At 40.1% G+C, this 18,155-nt stretch overlaps 1 protein-coding gene across 1 annotated transcript; it reads right to left on the minus strand.

The window, feature by feature from the left end:
* Positions 1 to 7,688: 7,688 nt before the first annotated feature.
* On the minus strand, positions 7,689 to 16,655 carry LOC122926830 (nicotinamide N-methyltransferase-like). Its single transcript, XM_044278334.1, has 3 exons — positions 16,466 to 16,655; positions 15,183 to 15,390; positions 7,689 to 8,281 (listed from the first exon to the last, which is right to left on the minus strand). The coding sequence occupies exons 1-3, from the start codon at positions 16,614 to 16,616 to the stop codon at positions 7,858 to 7,860; spliced, it is 783 nt and encodes a 260-aa protein (XP_044134269.1). The 5' UTR covers positions 16,617 to 16,655; the 3' UTR covers positions 7,689 to 7,857.
* Positions 16,656 to 18,155: the final 1,500 nt, after the last annotated feature.

Below are 18,155 nucleotides of genomic sequence, written 5' to 3' on the forward strand. Positions count from 1 at the left end.
TACACAGTAGCGGGTGTGTGTGAAGTTATTCTGAATGACCCAATGTGCACCTTGAATATTATATACCCTTTTAGGGATAGATTTCAAATAGCTCTGATATAGCAGAAACCACTAAATTATGAAATTGCTAAATTGGGAATTGTATTTCAACCCAGAACAAGAAATGTGCTTGAACGGACACTAAATAACTCGCCCAGCTACAGCACTAGGGACAGATTTAGCGGGATATAAATTTGAGGCCTAGTATTTAGGCGCTGGGTGACAGGTATGGGTTTAGTGCCAGAATTAGACTTGGAAATACACAGTAGCGGGTGTGTGTGAAGTTATTCTGAATGACCCAATGTGCACCTTGAATATTATATACCCTTTTAGGGATAGATTTCAAATAGCTCTGATATAGCAGAAACCACTAAATTATGAAATTGCTAAATTGGGAATTGTATTTCAACCCAGAACAAGAAATGTGCTTGAACGGACACTAAATAACTCGCCCAGCTACAGCACTAGGGACAGATTTAGCGGGATATAAATTTGAGGCCTAGTATTTAGGCGCTGGGTGACAGGTATGGGTTTAGTGCCAGAATTAGACTTGGAAATACACAGTAGCGGGTGTGTGTGAAGTTATTCTGAATGACCCAATGTGCACCTTGAATATTATATACCCTTTTAGGGATAGATTTCAAATAGCTCTGATATAGCAGAAACCACTAAATTATGAAATTGCTAAATTGGGAATTGTATTTCAACCCAGAACAAGAAATGTGCTTGAACGGACACTAAATAACTCGCCCAGCTACAGCACTAAGGACAGATTTAGCGGGATATAAATTTGAGGCCTAGTATTTAGGCGCTGGGTGACAGGTATGGGTTTAGTGACAGAATTAGATTTGGAAATGCACAGTAGCGGGTGTGTGAAGTTATTCTGAATGACCCTATGTGCACCTTGAATATTATATACCCTTTTAGGGATAGATTTCAAATAGCTCTGATATAGCAGAAACCACTAAATTATGAAATTGCTAAATTGGGAATTGTATTTCAACCCAGAACAAGAAATGTGCTTGAACGGACACTAAATAACTCGCCCAGCTACAGCACTAGGGACAGATTTAGCGGGATATAAATTTGAGGCCTAGTATTTAGGCGCTGGGTGACAGGTATGGGTTTAGTGCCAGAATTAGACTTGGAAATACACAGTAGCGGGTGTGTGTGAAGTTATTCTGAATGACCCAATGTGCACCTTGAATATTATATACCCTTTTAGGGATAGATTTCAAATAGCTCTGATATAGCAGAAACCACTAAATTATGAAATTGCTAAATTGGGAATTGTATTTCAACCCAGAACAAGAAATGTGCTTGAACGGACACTAAATAACTCGCCCAGCTACAGCACTAGGGACAGATTTAGCGGGATATAAATTTGAGGCCTAGTATTTAGGCGCTGGGTGACAGGTATGGGTTTAGTGCCAGAATTAGACTTGGAAATACACAGTAGCGGGTGTGTGTGAAGTTATTCTGAATGACCCAATGTGCACCTTGAATATTATATACCCTTTTAGGGATAGATTTCAAATAGCTCTGATATAGCAGAAACCACTAAATTATGAAATTGCTAAATTGGGAATTGTATTTCAACCCAGAACAAGAAATGTGCTTGAACGGACACTAAATAACTCGCCCAGCTACAGCACTAGGGACAGATTTAGCGGGATATAAATTTGAGGCCTAGTATTTAGGCGCTGGGTGACAGGTATGGGTTTAGTGCCAGAATTAGACTTGGAAATACACAGTAGCGGGTGTGTGTGAAGTTATTCTGAATGACCCAATGTGCACCTTGAATATTATATACCCTTTTAGGGATAGATTTCAAATAGCTCTGATATAGCAGAAACCACTAAATTATGAAATTGCTAAATTGGGAATTGTATTTCAACCCAGAACAAGAAATGTGCTTGAACGGACACTAAATAACTCGCCCAGCTACAGCACTAGGGACAGATTTAGCGGGATATAAATTTGAGGCCTAGTATTTAGGCGCTGGGTGACAGGTATGGGTTTAGTGCCAGAATTAGACTTGGAAATACACAGTAGCGGGTGTGTGTGAAGTTATTCTGAATGACCCAATGTGCACCTTGAATATTATATACCCTTTTAGGGATAGATTTCAAATAGCTCTGATATAGCAGAAACCACTAAATTATGAAATTGCTAAATTGGGAATTGTATTTCAACCCAGAACAAGAAATGTGCTTGAACGGACACTAAATAACTCGCCCAGCTACAGCACTAGGGACAGATTTAGCGGGATATAAATTTGAGGCCTAGTATTTAGGCGCTGGGTGACAGGTATGGGTTTAGTGCCAGAATTAGACTTGGAAATACACAGTAGCGGGTGTGTGTGAAGTTATTCTGAATGACCCAATGTGCACCTTGAATATTATATACCCTTTTAGGGATAGATTTCAAATAGCTCTGATATAGCAGAAACCACTAAATTATGAAATTGCTAAATTGGGAATTGTATTTCAACCCAGAACAAGAAATGTGCTTGAACGGACACTAAATAACTCGCCCAGCTACAGCACTAGGGACAGATTTAGCGGGATATAAATTTGAGGCCTAGTATTTAGGCGCTGGGTGACAGGTATGGGTTTAGTGCCAGAATTAGACTTGGAAATACACAGTAGCGGGTGTGTGTGAAGTTATTCTGAATGACCCAATGTGCACCTTGAATATTATATACCCTTTTAGGGATAGATTTCAAATAGCTCTGATATAGCAGAAACCACTAAATTATGAAATTGCTAAATTGGGAATTGTATTTCAACCCAGAACAAGAAATGTGCTTGAACGGACACTAAATAACTCGCCCAGCTACAGCACTAAGGACAGATTTAGCGGGATATAAATTTGAGGCCTAGTATTTAGGCGCTGGGTGACAGGTATGGGTTTAGTGCCAGAATTAGACTTGGAAATACACAGTAGCGGGTGTGTGTGAAGTTATTCTGAATGACCCAATGTGCACCTTGAATATTATATACCCTTTTAGGGATAGATTTCAAATAGCTCTGATATAGCAGAAACCACTAAATTATGAAATTGCTAAATTGGGAATTGTTTTTCAACCCAGAACAAGAAATGTGCTTGAACGGACACTAAATAACTCGCCCAGCTACAGCACTAGGGACAGATTTAGCTGGATATAAATTTGAGGCCTAGTATTTAGGCGCTGGGTGACAGGTATGGGTTTAGTGCCAGAATTAGACTTGGAAATACACAGTAGCGGGTGTGTGTGAAGTTATTCTGAATGACCCAATGTGCACCTTGAATATTATATACCCTTTTAGGGATAGATTTCAAATAGCTCTGATATAGCAGAAACCACTAAATTATGAAATTGCTAAATTGGGAATTGTATTTCAACCCAGAACAAGAAATGTGCTTGAACGGACACTAAATAACTCGCCCAGCTACAGCACTAAGGACAGATTTAGCGGGATATAAATTTGAGGCCTAGTATTTAGGCGCTGGGTGACCGGTATGGATTTAGTGACAGAATTAGACTGGGATATGGCCAAAAAATAAACAGACTATTGCTGGTTAAATGCACTTGGTGTGACAGCTTCACCCTGATGTAGGCTTTAGCCAAAAAACAACCACACCATTGAGGGTTAAATGCACTTGGTGACAGGCGCAGCTTGCCCCTGATTTAGTATATGGCCAAAAAATGAACAGACTATTGCTGGTTAAATGCACTTGGTGTGACAGCTTCACCCTGATGTAGGCTTTAGCCAAAAAACAACCACACCATTGAGGGTTAAATGCACTTGGTGACAGGCGCAGCTTGCCCCTGATTTTGTATATGGCCAAAAAATGAACAGACTATTGCTGGTTAAATGCACTTGGTGTGACAGCTTCACCCTGATGTAGGCTTTAGCCAAAAAACAACCACACCATTGAGGGTTAAATGCACTTGGTCGCAGCTTGTGCTGGCGCACCACAAGACACAAAATGGCCGCCGATCACCCCAGAAAAATGTGACTGACAAACGGTCTGGGCAGCCTAAAAACAGTGAGCAATTGAGGATCAGCAGCTCAATGATCCACAGCTGCAGATCGATCAGTTAATCAAGTCCTTTGGAGGAGTTAATCTGCCTAATCTCGCCCTACTGTCGCAGCCGCAACCTCTCCCTACGCTAATCAGAGCAGAGTGACGGGCGGCGCTATGTGACTCCAGCTTAAATAGAGGCTGGGTCACATGGTGCTCTGGCCAATCACAGCCATGCCAATAGTAGGCATGGCTGTGATGGCCTCTTGGGGCAAGTAGTATGACGCTTGTTGATTGGCTGCTTTGCAGCCTTTCAAAAAGCGCCAAGAAAGCGTCACAAAAGCGCGAAGAAAGCGACGAACACCGAACCCGAACCCGGACTTTTACGAAAATGTCCGGGTTCGGGTCCGTGTCACGGACACCCCAAAATTCGGTACGAACCCGAACTATACAGTTCGAGTTCGCTCATCCCTAGTGCCAACTGCTGTGAATTTCTGCAGTCTGCAGACCGACAAGGAGGGCAGGGGTAAAGATTGGGTGGAAGATGATGTAGAGGACGATGAGGTATTAGACCCCACATGGAATTAAGGTCATGCGAGTGACGTGTGCAGTTTGGAGGAAGAGGCGGTGGTCGCACAGAGGCACCAGCATAGCAAAAGAGGGAGCAGGATGCAAAAGCGTCTGTTACATTCTTGGGTGACATTTAGCAATTTGTATCTTAAATAAACCCCTGCTCTGCATAGGTGACAGGGACCTAAATTTAAAAAAATTGTCTGTTACATTCTCAGGTGACATTTTACAATTTTTGCCGTATACAAAACCCTAATTTTTGTAAAATCGTCTGTTCAATTGGTGGGGGACATGAACCCAGTTTTGCCGTGAATATACCCCTGCTCTGCATAGTTGACAGGGACCGATTTTTTTTTTTTAAATCGTCTGTTCCATTGGTGGGTGACATTAACCCATTTTTTGCCGTTGAAAAACCCCTGCTCTGCATAGGTAAAAGTGACTTTCTAAAATTCGTCTTTAATTGATGCCCCCTCCTTTCATTCAATCCTTTCACTTTAATAACTTGTCCCACATTTCAGCCATTGATCTCCCTTGGATGTGTTATCCGTTTCTCACACTCCCTCTCCGGCATGGAACCCTGATTCCCTGATTCCCCAATACCTGTGATCACCATGCTAGGTGCATAAAAGAAAGTGGCAGCAGGCCTCTCCTGTCTAACGTTTCCTAATCTAAAATACTGCAGTGACATTCCCTGTAATCTTTTATTAATCATTCCAATAACAGGGCATCTTAAGTCCTGTATTGTTATTTATCATCACTACCTCCCTGAGTCAGGAGTGGGTAATTGCCGCGTGCCCCTTCCTTTACTTGGATGCTTCTGCTTTAACAACTTGTCCCACATTTCCGCTCTATCACATTTTATCCATTGACCTCCCTTGGATGTGGTATCCCTTTCTCAGGTTCCCTCTCCGGCATGGAACCCTGATTCCCTGTTACCTGTGATCACCATGGTAGGCGCATAAAAGAACATTAAAAGTTGAAAGGGAAGATATCCAATTGGATAGTGGACATCACGGGCACGTGTGACATGGTGGAGCAGTATGTGTGCACATGTCTACACATACTGACTGATGGGTCTGCCACCTTCAACTTCTGGGTCTCCAAACTGGGCACATGGCCTGAGATTGCCCTTTACGCCTTAGAGGTTTTGGCCTGCCCTGCAGCCAATGTATTGTCTGAATGTTTGTTTAGCACGGCAGGAGGGGGTTATCAAAGAAGCGCAGCTGCCTGTCCACAGCCAATGTGGACAAGCCCACGTTCATTAAAATAAACCAGGCAGGGATCCCACAAGACTTGTCCGTACCTTGTGCAGAATAGACATGTATACTGGCCTCACCCAGCCATTATTGTACTCCAGTGCACTTTCTCTTTGTTTTATTTTTTATATTTCCCAATGTTTTGGGTTCTACCCAATTTTGAACAAAAAAATTATAATAAAATAAAATAAAAATCAAAAACAAAAAACCTCCTACTCCATATGGACCTTCTCCTCCTAGATCAAGATTATAACTTTTTATTTTTATGTATTTTATGTTATTTTAAGTTATTTCCCTATCCACATTTGTTTGCAGAGCACTTGCCATGCTCTTAACCACATGTTGCTGCCTTTTGCAGCCATCTAGCCCTTTCCATGACTTTTTTAGAGCCATTTTAGTGCTCCAAAGTTCGGGTCTCCATTGACTTCAATGGAGTTCGGCTCCCGAACTCGAACTTTTTTGTGAAGTTCGGCCGAACCGGTCGAACCCGAACATCCAGGTGTCCCCTCAACTCTATTCAAAAGTGAACATCCATCTGTATAGTATCTTTTTTGGAGCACAAAGCATCCGTGAGGAGTTTCAAGAGCCTGCACTTATTAAGAGTGAGGGAAGCTAAGCAATTTGATGACTCTGATACTGTATTCACAAGATCTGGATTCACTAACATTTTTTAGAATGTACTCCTTCATCCTAAAATCAAAAAAATCAGGAAATAACGTCTCTTGGAGGATTAGATGGGTCTGGACAGATGCCAAGGGACCTATGCGCTCCTTTGATTTTTAATAGGTTGGGAGTAATGGTCTCCTGACAAAGTAATGGTAAACTGTTTATGCTGCTGAAAATTTTAACTAATTATGACTACTGAAATAAACAGGTGAAGAAACATTTACAGAGCTCACTGCATTTAATAATATAAGTTTATCTTTTAATTCTGTTTATGCAGAGAATTTGAAGTTCAATAAAAGAAAAGGGACGGGTGTATGATTGCAATAAATATCAATTTTGAAATTATTACTTAATGTTCACCCTTGATTTTCAACAATGAATATTAAAGTAGTAGTATAACATGAGGATTTTAAACAGCATCTGTCATCATAATCAACCCTAGTGAACCAGACATATTGCCTGGTAAGGTTGAGTGGAAGGACCCCTGTCTTGCACCAATCTGATCTATCTTTATTGAGAAAGTCCTACTTTTTATTTTTGTGCTTATAAGTTGCTCCGAGCCCCGAGGAGCATGCATAGCCTAGCCCAAAACAATAACTTATGAACTAACCCTAAACACAATCCTAAAAGAAGCCTTGGTTTGATTAACAAAGCAAATTTGTCACATTGAAAATACATTTCAATCCACAGGCATCATGGTATCGAGCATGAACAACTCAGTAGACTAATATATAGTCTTGTACCAAAAGCTCCACTATGACTTCCTCATTTAAATCTCTGCTCATTCGGGGCTTAAGAGTTCAATCAGCAATCAGTCACTGACAGCCTTTACTGTAAGACTGTGCACAGGGGCGTAGCTAAAGGCTCATGGGCCCTGGTGCAAGAGTTCAGCTTGGGCCCTCCTTCCCTCAATGCTCTGTGGCCAGGGGCAGGGGAGCACAAATCTTTTGTGCTGCCTGAGGCAAAAATTTTAATGGCACCCCCCCAAGCTAAATTCTCAACCTAACCCCTTCCCTCCAGCCAGAGATGTGACAGTCAAGGACTTTCTATAATACTGGTGTCTTCTTATGTGACACAAGGGTCTTTGGGCCCCCTAAGTCTCCTGGGCCCGGTAGCGACTGCTACCTCTGCACCCCCTATAGCTACGCCCTAACTGTGCATATATATCAGTCTGCAGAAATGCTCCTGTTCTATAACATGCTGCCTGAAGATTGGATTGTATTTTCAATGTAACAGGTGGACATTCGAGTCTGTTTTAAAGCCTTACTTATAAATAGTTGACATACAGACCTTATTGAAAAGTTTCAACTCAGCCCTACTTGTTTTTGTGAGCTGCAATGAATATGACAGCTTTATAGTCACAAAGGTCACTCACAACTGTTCTCTTTTTAACCTTACAGCAATCAATGACAAACCCTTCTCCAGCTAAAGCATTTCTGACAAACTCCTCATTATATGTGAGATAATGGACCTTGTGTTTCCCGACAGTGATATATGTGGTGTCTAAATCTCCAATTAATATGAGGTGCCCTCCAGGTTTCAGTAACTTTGAGCATTTCTTGAGATATCTGATGTAATCATCTTTGTCTTTGCTGATAACATCTAGGAGCCAAAGACTGATGAGACAATCAGCTAGCGGTAATACTATCGGATCCGTCAGATTTTCTTTTTGCAGGTTACATTTCACAACATGTTGCATTGTTGCTCTCACTTTGTCTTCTTTGTCCTGTTCCGGGTGACTGACAGAAATGAGAAAATGAAGAAAGTGATTATCTTAAAATCGAAATCATTCTAAACTGATTGGATTCGAAGCAGACGTTTTGGCAATTTGATTTGACCAATGCACGCAAAATGGTGTTTATTGTTTTACTAAATCAAATTCAGTACACTTGTGAGGGTAACAGCAAAGGGAAGATGAAGGATCACATGACCCTGAGTGGGACCTTGGCTTGTGAGCTTGCAGTCAGCCTCAGTCATGTGTGAGGGAACATATTAAATGGTCTATTAAACACTATGTAAGGGTCCAACAGAAACAGCTTTTTGAACTCAGCCACTGATGTTATGAGACATGCCTTTCACAGACACAGCTATTAGACACACATACATTGTAGGGTCTTAAAGGGATGGTGTTAGGAAGTGAGAAAATATATAGTGGTAAAAAGAAAGAATTTATTGATGGAGTGGCTTTTAACACTATGGATAGGTTGAGTTAGTGTTGTGTGGGTCTCTTTTCTTCCAAAAACCTGTTTCAAAATTTCTACAGTTAATGTGTACAGATTAGAGATGAGCAAACCTTTTGAGATTCGGTTTGGTTCTGATTTTCTGATTTTTTTTTTTAAAAGTTCAGTTCGGACACGAATCCATTTGGTCTGAACCAAAGTGGCTACAATTTCCTTGGAAATTGGTATATACCACACTCTAGTCTCCTAGGACCTCAGAATTTATAGGAAAACATCTTGTATTTTTAAATTTATATGAATTTTAAGTTTTTCTCTCCTCCCTCCCTAAGCTCTTGAATGCAATGGCAGAGTGACACTAACATACAGGTGAAACTCTAAAAATTTGAATATTGTGCAAAAGTCCATTTATTTCAGTAATGCAAATTAAAAGGAATTGCATTGAAAATTGGAATTTTGTAAAAAGGTTCAATATTCTAGACTCAAAGTGTCACACTCTAGTCAGCTAATTAATCCCTACCCCCTGAGCAAAGGGTACCTCAAAATTGTGACTTTGTGAGCCATAATCATCCAAATTATAACAAATAAAGGCTTGAAATATCTCGCTTTGCCTGTAATAAGTCTATCTCATATGTTAGTTTCACCTTTTAAGTTGCATTACTGAAATAAATGAACTTTGCACGATATTCTAATTTTTCGAGTTTCACCTGTACAGAGCTGTGGGTAAATGCATGTTTTACAGCATTAACAAACAATGTGTTTAAAAACATACTGTGACACCGTATGTGTTATGCTTTTTCATATTCCAAAGCTTCCACAAAGTGTCCCCCTTGGGGACGGATGGTGTTATAGGATTAAAAATCCCCAAATTATGCATTTATAGGGTTTGTAATCTTTGGAGTGCTAATTGTCTGAAGAAAAAGTGTCTTCCTTTAGAATGGGAGCAACTGTACAGTGTGGATGTGGAAAGGGTTGGGTATTATAGGCACGTGGATCCAATAGTAGCAACAGCAGAAGAAACTTTAAATGGAACATCCAAGGCAGTCTGTGGGGATCAGTAGTAGTGATAGTAGTGGTAGTAGTAGTAGTATTATTAGTGACAGATACTTAACGTTAATAATAGTGGCAGTAGCAGATTTGCATAGAGGAATAGCAGATGTGGTGGTGGTGACATCAGCCATATGGTACATGTTTTCAGAAAGGCCGACAGAGGCAGTTGCATGATGGAGGTAGCAGCAGCAGTACATAACAAGATGGTATGAAGGCAACATAATGGTAGGCAGGAAGGCAGCGAGACAGCAGCAGCGGTAAGATAGGGCACCATCAGCAAGGCTAGAACTATTCATCGACTTGAGCCAAAGGAGTGTGGAAATCCTCCTAAATCCAGGCTTGGTTCTTTCTGACAAAATCAAAGTTTTGGATACTGGCGGAGGAAAACTTGCTCCATTTGGGTGTTAATAAACCCCCTGCAGAGCTGAAAACCCTCTCCAAGATAACACTGGAGGCTAGGCAAAAAAGAAGAACTGTGCCAGTTTGGGCCACTGTTCTAGTCTAGCCTACCCAGAAGTGCATGGGGTCAGGGAAAGGCCAAACTATATGTAGGCCTGAACCTGAGCATTGCGGCAGGAGGTCTTGGCTTGTTAATTTGCCTCTGCCTGGCATGGCACGTGAAAAAACTGCTCCATCATGTGGAAGAGATTGAAATGGCTGCTGCTGCTTGTGGCTGAGGGAGGTGAGTGATTCCTAGGGGGGAAGGAGTGGCAGAGAGGGGCTCCCTTTTAGATGCACTGATGGCAGGAGTCTGCTTGTGAAAATCTGTGGTAAGCTACATACACTGTTCCTGGCAATACCATAATTTGGACTCTCTTTCAGAGGGAGAAAAACATTCCCTCATTTTGCTTTGATAGTGAGAATATAAATGAATAACTATCCAGTAATTATCAGACTGCTTGATGTCAATGATATGCCTGTCAGGATAGGGGTCAGTATTGGGCCCTATTCCCTTCAATTATTAATAATCTTGTAGAAGGCTTGCACAGTAAAATATAAATTTTTGAAGTTGACACTAAACTGTACAAAGTAATTAACAGTAGGACAGTATACTACTACAGAGGGATCTGAATAGATTGGAGGCTTGAGCAGAGAAGTGGCTGATGAGGTTTAATTCTGACAAATGTAAGGTTATGTAAGGTTATGCACATGGGAAGGAATAATGCAAGTCACCAGTACATACTAAATGGTAAAACACTGGGTAACACTGATATGGAAAATGACCTAGGAATTTTAGTGAACAGCAAACTAAGCTGTAGAAACTAGTGTCGGGCAGCTGCTGCCAAGGCCAATAAGATAATGGGTTGCATCAAAAGGGGCATAGATGTCGTGATGAGAACATAGTTCTAGTCACTAGTCAGACCACACATGGAGTACTGTTTACAGTTCTGGGCTCCTGTGAACAAGGCAGACATAGCAGAGCTGGAGAGGGTTCAGAGGAGGGCAACTAAAATAACTGGAATGGGGCAACTACAGTACCCTGAAAGATTATCAAAATTAAGGTTATTCACTTAAAAAAAAAAGATGACTCAGGGGAGAACTAATAACTATGTATAAATATATCAGGGGTCAACACAGAGATCTCTCCAATCATCTATTTATCCCCAGGACTTTGACTGTGACGAGGGGACATCCTTTGCGTCTGGAGGAAAGAAGGTTTGTACACAAACATAGAAGAGGATTCTTTACGGTAAGAGCAGTGAGACTATGGAACTCTCTGCCTGAGGAGGTAGTGATGGTGAGTTCACTAAAAGAGTTCAAGAGGGGCCTGGATGTATTTCTGGAGTGTAATAATATTACAGGCTATAGCTACTAGAGAGGGGTCGTTGATCTAGGGAGTTATTCTGATTGCGTGATTGGAGTTGGGAAGGATTATTTTTCCCCCTAAATTGGGGAAAATTGGCTTCTACACAGTATTTTTTTTTGCCTTCCTCTGGTACAACTTGCAGGATAACAGGTTGAACTGGATGGACAGATGTCTTTTTTTTAGCCTTATAAACTGTGTTACTATGTTACTATGTCAGCATGTAAGCAACCGAGCATACAGGTCACCAATCTGGTCAGTGTGCCCGAGGAGCCTGTGGCTGGGGGGGAAGTGAGGTTGTTCATTCCACTGTTGCCCTACTGGCAAATTTTGTGGCCTCTTCGAAGGGCTTCAGCACCCAACAGTCGTCTCAGATGACCTGCCACTTACTGACCTTCGAAACAACACATACCCCTTGCTGAGGTGGTTGTCTGGTGCATGACAAAATCATTCATAGCTTCCTGCTGCTTGTACAGATGCTCCGGCATGTGCAATGTTGAATTCCAGCCATTTGGAATGCTGTAGATTAACTAGCACCTTGCACAAATCAGTCTACCTTATTAAAAAGCATTGCACAACTAGATGTCATAAGCCATGCAGGGTGCATGTTTTATTTCCCCCAGGTTCAGCGGAGCCACGATGTTGTGGCTATTGTCACTAATTACTTTGCCCAGTTGGAGTTGGTGATGTAAGAGCCAGTAGGATGTTGGGATAAATAACAGGGGAATGGGAGCAACGCTGTTTCCTGCTGCAGTTCCTGCCCGTAACAGCGGCTCCATGTGTCCATTGTGGCTTGAACCTTGCCACATAACGAGAATCATAAAGAGGGGCCCAGGTTCTCTGCCTTGTGACAGCAGACTCTACTAAATGGTATGGCAGTGAGTGCACCATCAGCAGCTTGGCAAGGTTGGGGTTTAGCTCATAGACAAACTAATTGCTGGTCCAGGATAGTTTTATCCTGGCCACACATTCCATTATGAATGTTTAACGATAGAGCGTAGGACATAGATGAGGAGTCTGAGAAGGAGAAGAAAAAGCTGATGATGATGACAAGGACACTGCATTCCTTGGGAATGTAGGATGGCTGCCAAAAAGAAGACCAGGAGAAGGAGGACAGACTTATTCTGATCGTGAATGCTGGCCAGTGGTATTTTTACAAAGTAGATGGTCATACCACCTCATGTGCTGCCATAAAGCTCTGGTACCTATGCTTGTGTTTGAACTGCCGATTTTAATCTTGCAGATCTTATACATGGCTGAGGTTTTGGAAGTTGCTCGCACAGAGCTAGTGGAAGCCGAACTTGGCTTAGGCCTATCATATTTTGCTCTTAAACCAAAAGTATTAGCAGCCTCACTAGTTTCAGAACAGATAAAAAAAACAGTTCTTTCGGAGGTTTTGGCTGTACATTGCCTGCACTCTATAGAGACCCAGGGTGATGGAGCTGCAATTCTTATTTTGGCTACCAGGCCAAAATAAGAAATGAGCAATTCAGCTATCATCATGGTTCTTTATGAAACATGATAATATTGAATAATAAAAATTGGCTACAAAAACATAAAGTAAAAAAAATTAAAAATATAAAAATTTTAATCACCCCCCTTTCCATGGAATAAAAAATAAATACATAAATAACAAAAAATCTAAATATCATCAGGGTGAATGGAGCAATGGAAAAAAGGGTCAAAATTAAATGAATAAAAACGACAGATCATCCCACAAAAAATGAGGCCCACACAGCTCAGTAGACATAGCTATAAAAAAAGGTATGGGGGTCAGAATATGGTGATATAAAGAAAAAAAAATTCAACGTTTTAATTTATTTTTACACTGTTTAGACATAAAAACCGATACATATGTGGTATCGTTGTAATCATACTGACCCAGAGAATTGTGGTATCGTTGTAATCATACTGACCCAGAGAATTAAGGGCACAGGTCAGTTTTGCCACAAAGGGAACAACGTAAGGACAAAACTTGTAAAACAGTGAAGGAATTGCTTTTTTTTCCAATTCCCCCCAATTTAAATTTTTTCCCACTTAAGTTTCCATTAGAAAAATTAGAAATTACAACTTATCCCGCAAAAAAAAGCCCTCATATGGATATGTGAACGGGAAAAATAAAAAAGGTACGGCTCCAGGAAGATAGCTCCAGGGAAGAAAAATGAAAAAGCAAAAACGAAAAAACCCTCTGGTATCCAAGGGGTTAAAACATGCGTTGCACATTTGTTTTGCTATTTTTCGCAAAAGAAAAATAACCTTTGAGCGGTCTGGAGATGCTCTGTCCCATAATTTGTACTTTTATTTCATGTGTTGTCACTGAGAGTTAAAGCACTACCCTCTGGATTATAAAACACGTGTTAAACATGTATATTGCTATTCCCCCCCAAAGAAAAAAAAAATGTCTGGAGATGCTTTGTCCCAGATTTCAGGCTATTATTTCATGTGTTCTCACTGAGAGAACACTATCTCCTGTTGTACAATTGTGCTGAGCTTATTCCTCCTCACCAACACTTGGAAAAAAATGCTGTAATTCTGTTCAAATGGGAAAAAAATAAAATGTTCTGGTATGCAGCTCCTTTTGAGATTCTTCAGCAGCTGCCGCTGTGCTAGAAGGCTCTGCCTAGCACACCCAGCCTCAGCCCCTCACTCCTAACTTCCTGGCTGAAAGCTTTCCCTGCCTTTCCCTATTTTACACAATTATTCATCTTTCTAGCCTTTCCATAAACAGTCCCCGACACTACAATAGAAGCTTGATTGTGACTGTATACTGTTCTTATGATCATTTTCTGTCAGACACTGCATAGACCCATCCACCCTCATTCAGAGACTAATGTTCAGCTTGTTCCTCAAGGGCACCTCCCAGCCTTCTGCAGCATTGATTGGATTATCTAGGCTGTCTGTTAGCCTGCGAGCCAATGAGGGCAAATGCCCCTCCACTTCCTCTTAGGGTCATGTGAGTACCCTTCTTCTTCCTCCTTTGTTTTTTTTCCCATCGACGTGCAGCAAGATGGCACTGTGTGCTGTTTTTACTGGATTTGCTCAAAACAAAGCTGAAAAGCTTTGGGTTCATTTGGAAACTTTAGGAAGTTTGTAATGACCCGATTCATTACAAATGGAATCACTTATCTCTAGTACAAATGAATATATTTTCTACATGGATTATGTCCTAGACGTTACACAGTTACTCCATTTTCATTCCAAACACCTGTTGCAAATTTTCTAGAGTTAATTTTAAAATCAAGTCTTTTGAACATTTCAGACCTTGAACAAATTTCAAGAGAATTGCTGATTTCTAGTCAGCACGAAAGCTCAATAATTACATAGCTCTGGATTATTGGTTTCCATTACTGGAGGAAAAGTTTGAATTCAATCAAAGCTGGTGTACTAAGTATCCAGTTTATTGTTCCAACAGAAGGAACTATATGGATGAAAATATTTATTGGAGTAGGCAAATATAGATGATTCAGAATAGATGCGAATTTTGATTTGAATATAATATAGGTAGAAGTATACAGCCTAAACATTTCCTAGATATGCTACATAACTTTAGTACAGTAGCTACAATAACAATGATAGTGGGTTTCCCCTATATTTGCATAAATTCTTCACCTTTTTCCTTCAATGTCTGCATGAAGTTTCACAGCATGACTCCAATCAAATGCTCCTGTACGTGTGTCGACCCATCTTTTCAGCTCCATGATGCATCGATCACTGACCTTCAGCACTATGATATATTTGAAAAACTCACAGGCTGTATACAGATGATGAACCAGTGAACCCATGGTGAGGTCAATCAAGATATCTCCTTTAATATGACCTGAAAAAAAAAATTGCATTAACAAATCTAATATTTTAAACATATAAAGAAGTTGTGGATGAACAGTGACTCACATTCCGTCTATATGTGGCAAAATGTTTTTACCGTTTAAAAGTAGTAAACCATAATAAACAGTTTTTGTTTAAATGAAATAAAAAAACAACCCCCCCTCCAAATGTACATTTATTTTTATTTTTTACCCCTCCCACCCCCCCCCAAAAAACAATGTTGGAAATTTTTTCAGTTCATTATTTGCATTTTAAAACGGTTTTATTAGAAATAAGATTGCTTATTAACATACAAAGATTATTACTACATGGAACATTACTCAGAAACAACTACTTCATTACTACTAACTACTAAACCATGCTGTATTTTCCATCCTATTCATAGTCAATTATTTAAAATCCAAAAAGATACTGTGATGTTAATAATGAAATGTTCTTAAAATGGTTTTCCTATCTCAGACAATGGGAGCATATAGCTAGGATATGCCCTATTGTTTTATAGATGCGGGACCTGCACCTACACCGAGAACGGAGTCCTGAAAGTTGTGGAGGGCGCACTGCTCATGCGCAGCCACCTTCCATTCATTTCTATGGGGCTGCTGAAAATAGTGCTGGCTCAGCTATTTCTGTCAGCCCTATAGAAATGTATGGGAGCAGTGGCCACGCAAGTGCATTCGCACCCATTCATATTGCGTAGAGAGCGCTTGGTGGTGGCCTGCCCCGGGGAAACCCGGGGTCCTCCAGCCACCACCTTCCCTGCTCCATTCTCGGTGTAGGTGCAGGTCCCAGAGGTGGGATCCACACCTATCAGACAATGGGGGCATATCCTAGTGATATGCCCCATTGTCTTATATGGGAATATCCCTTTAATGTTGCAGGACTTGAAAATGTTCAACAATAAAACTAATAAAAAAGGAATAAAACTCTGGGACCTGCACCTATCAAACAATGGGTGCATATCCTAGCGATATGTCTCAGACGTTCCTTTAATGTTGCAGGAATTACAAATGTTCTACAATAAAATTAAAAAAAGAAATACAACTTATTAAGTATGGAAAAACACTTACCTGATGCAAAGGTTTTTGTAAGATTTTCAATTGGAAATAACAAGGAATCCTCTGCAAAGACCATGTCGTGTTTATTTGAAACATAATTTTCCAGATATTGTCTCGAATCAAAATCATGTAAATGATAGAACTTGTGGGTACTGGAATCCATTGTTAAATCTTTTGTCACAGATGGTTTCACACCCTCTACACTGACTTTCTAGGTTTTAAATTTACTGGCTTAGATTCGCAGTTTATATAACCAAGAATTACTTGTCAGGTCATAAATTTTTCATGAGACAGTCATGGGAATATTTGCAATATTTGCAATAATAAATTAGAAAAATTATATAACTAAGGATTACTTATCACATCATGAGTTGTTATTTTGACTAGACAGGAATATGTGGTATAATAGAGTCACATTAGAGATGAGCAAACCTTTTAAGATTCGCTTGGTTTCAGGTTAGCTGAATTTTTTTGTTTGGACACGAAACTATTTTGAGAGAGAGAGAGAGAGAGACAAGGATACTGTATATAAATCAACATGCTAAAGATAAGCAAATCAATTTGATCAATTTAACCCCTTAAGGACCTTGCCATTTTTAGCAAATCTGACATGTGAAACATAGAAACATAGAAACATAGAATGTGTTGGCAGATAAGAACCATTTGGCCCATCTAGTCTGCCCAATATACTGAATACTATGAATAGCCGCTGGCCCTATCTTATATGAAGGATTGCCTTATGCATATCCCATGCATGCTTAAACTCCTCCACTGTATTTGCAGCTACCACTTCTGCAGGAAGGCTATTCCATGCATCCACTACTCTCTCAGTAAAGTAATACTTCCTTTAAGTAATACTTAAAGTAATGTGTCAATTTATGTGGTAATAACGTGAAAATGCTTTTACTTATCCAAGCCATTCTGAGACTGTTTTCTAGTCACATATTGGAATTCATGACAGTGGTAAATTTGAGTAAAAATATTTTATTTTTATTTATAAAAAAAATACCAAATTTACAAAAAAAATTGAATAATTAGCAATTTTCAAAATTTCTTTTTCTCTGCTTTTAAAACAGATGGTGATACCTCTTAAAATAGTTATTACTTTAGATTTCCCATATGTCTACATTTTATAAATGCCATTTTTGCAGGGGATGTTAGAAGGCTTAGAAGTTTAGAAGCAAAACCCACTTTTTTAAAGACCAGTACAGATCTGAAGTAACTTTGTGAGGCTTACATAATAGAAACCACCCAAATTGCCCTTTTTAGAAACTACACCCCTCTAGGTATTCAAAACTGATTTTACAAACTTTGTTAACCCCTTTAGGTGTTCCAGAAGAACCAAAGGAAACTGTAGATGAAATTTTTAAATTTCACTTTTTTGGCAGGGTTAACAGCCAAACAAAACTCAATAGTTAGTGCTCTGATCCTGTAGTGTACAGAAACACCACATATGTGGTCGTAAACTGCTGTACGGGCACATGGCAGGGCGCAGAAGGAAAGGAACGCAATATGGTTTTTGGAGGGCAGATATCACTGGGATAATCGTTAATTTCTAACGATAATTTGTTTTCCCTTAGTCCTAACAGCAGCACAGATGGGGTTAACTGCCCCCTGTGGACTGGTAGAACCGGCTAAATTTTTAATGAGCCCAAGAACCAATAATAAAGTTCCCACTCCCTCAAAAGGAGGGAACTACCCC

This window comes from Bufo gargarizans, chromosome 2, assembly GCF_014858855.1.
Source record: "Bufo gargarizans isolate SCDJY-AF-19 chromosome 2, ASM1485885v1, whole genome shotgun sequence".
In the NCBI taxonomy this organism is placed as follows: Eukaryota; Metazoa; Chordata; class Amphibia; order Anura; family Bufonidae; genus Bufo; species Bufo gargarizans.

Bases quoted from the DNA above. Each gene is read 5' to 3' on its own strand.
- LOC122926830 (XM_044278334.1), bottom strand. From the start codon at position 16,616: ATGGATTCCAGTACCCACAAGTTCTATCATTTACATGATTTTGATTCG. The intron at 15,391-16,465 runs GTAAGTGTTTTT...TTTTTTTTTCAG, and splicing joins TACAAAAACCTTTGCATCAG to GTCATATTAAAGGAGATATC. The intron at 8,282-15,182 runs GTGAAGAATTTA...CATTTCTGTCAG, and splicing joins GCAGACATTGAAGGAAAAAG to TCACCCGGAACAGGACAAAG.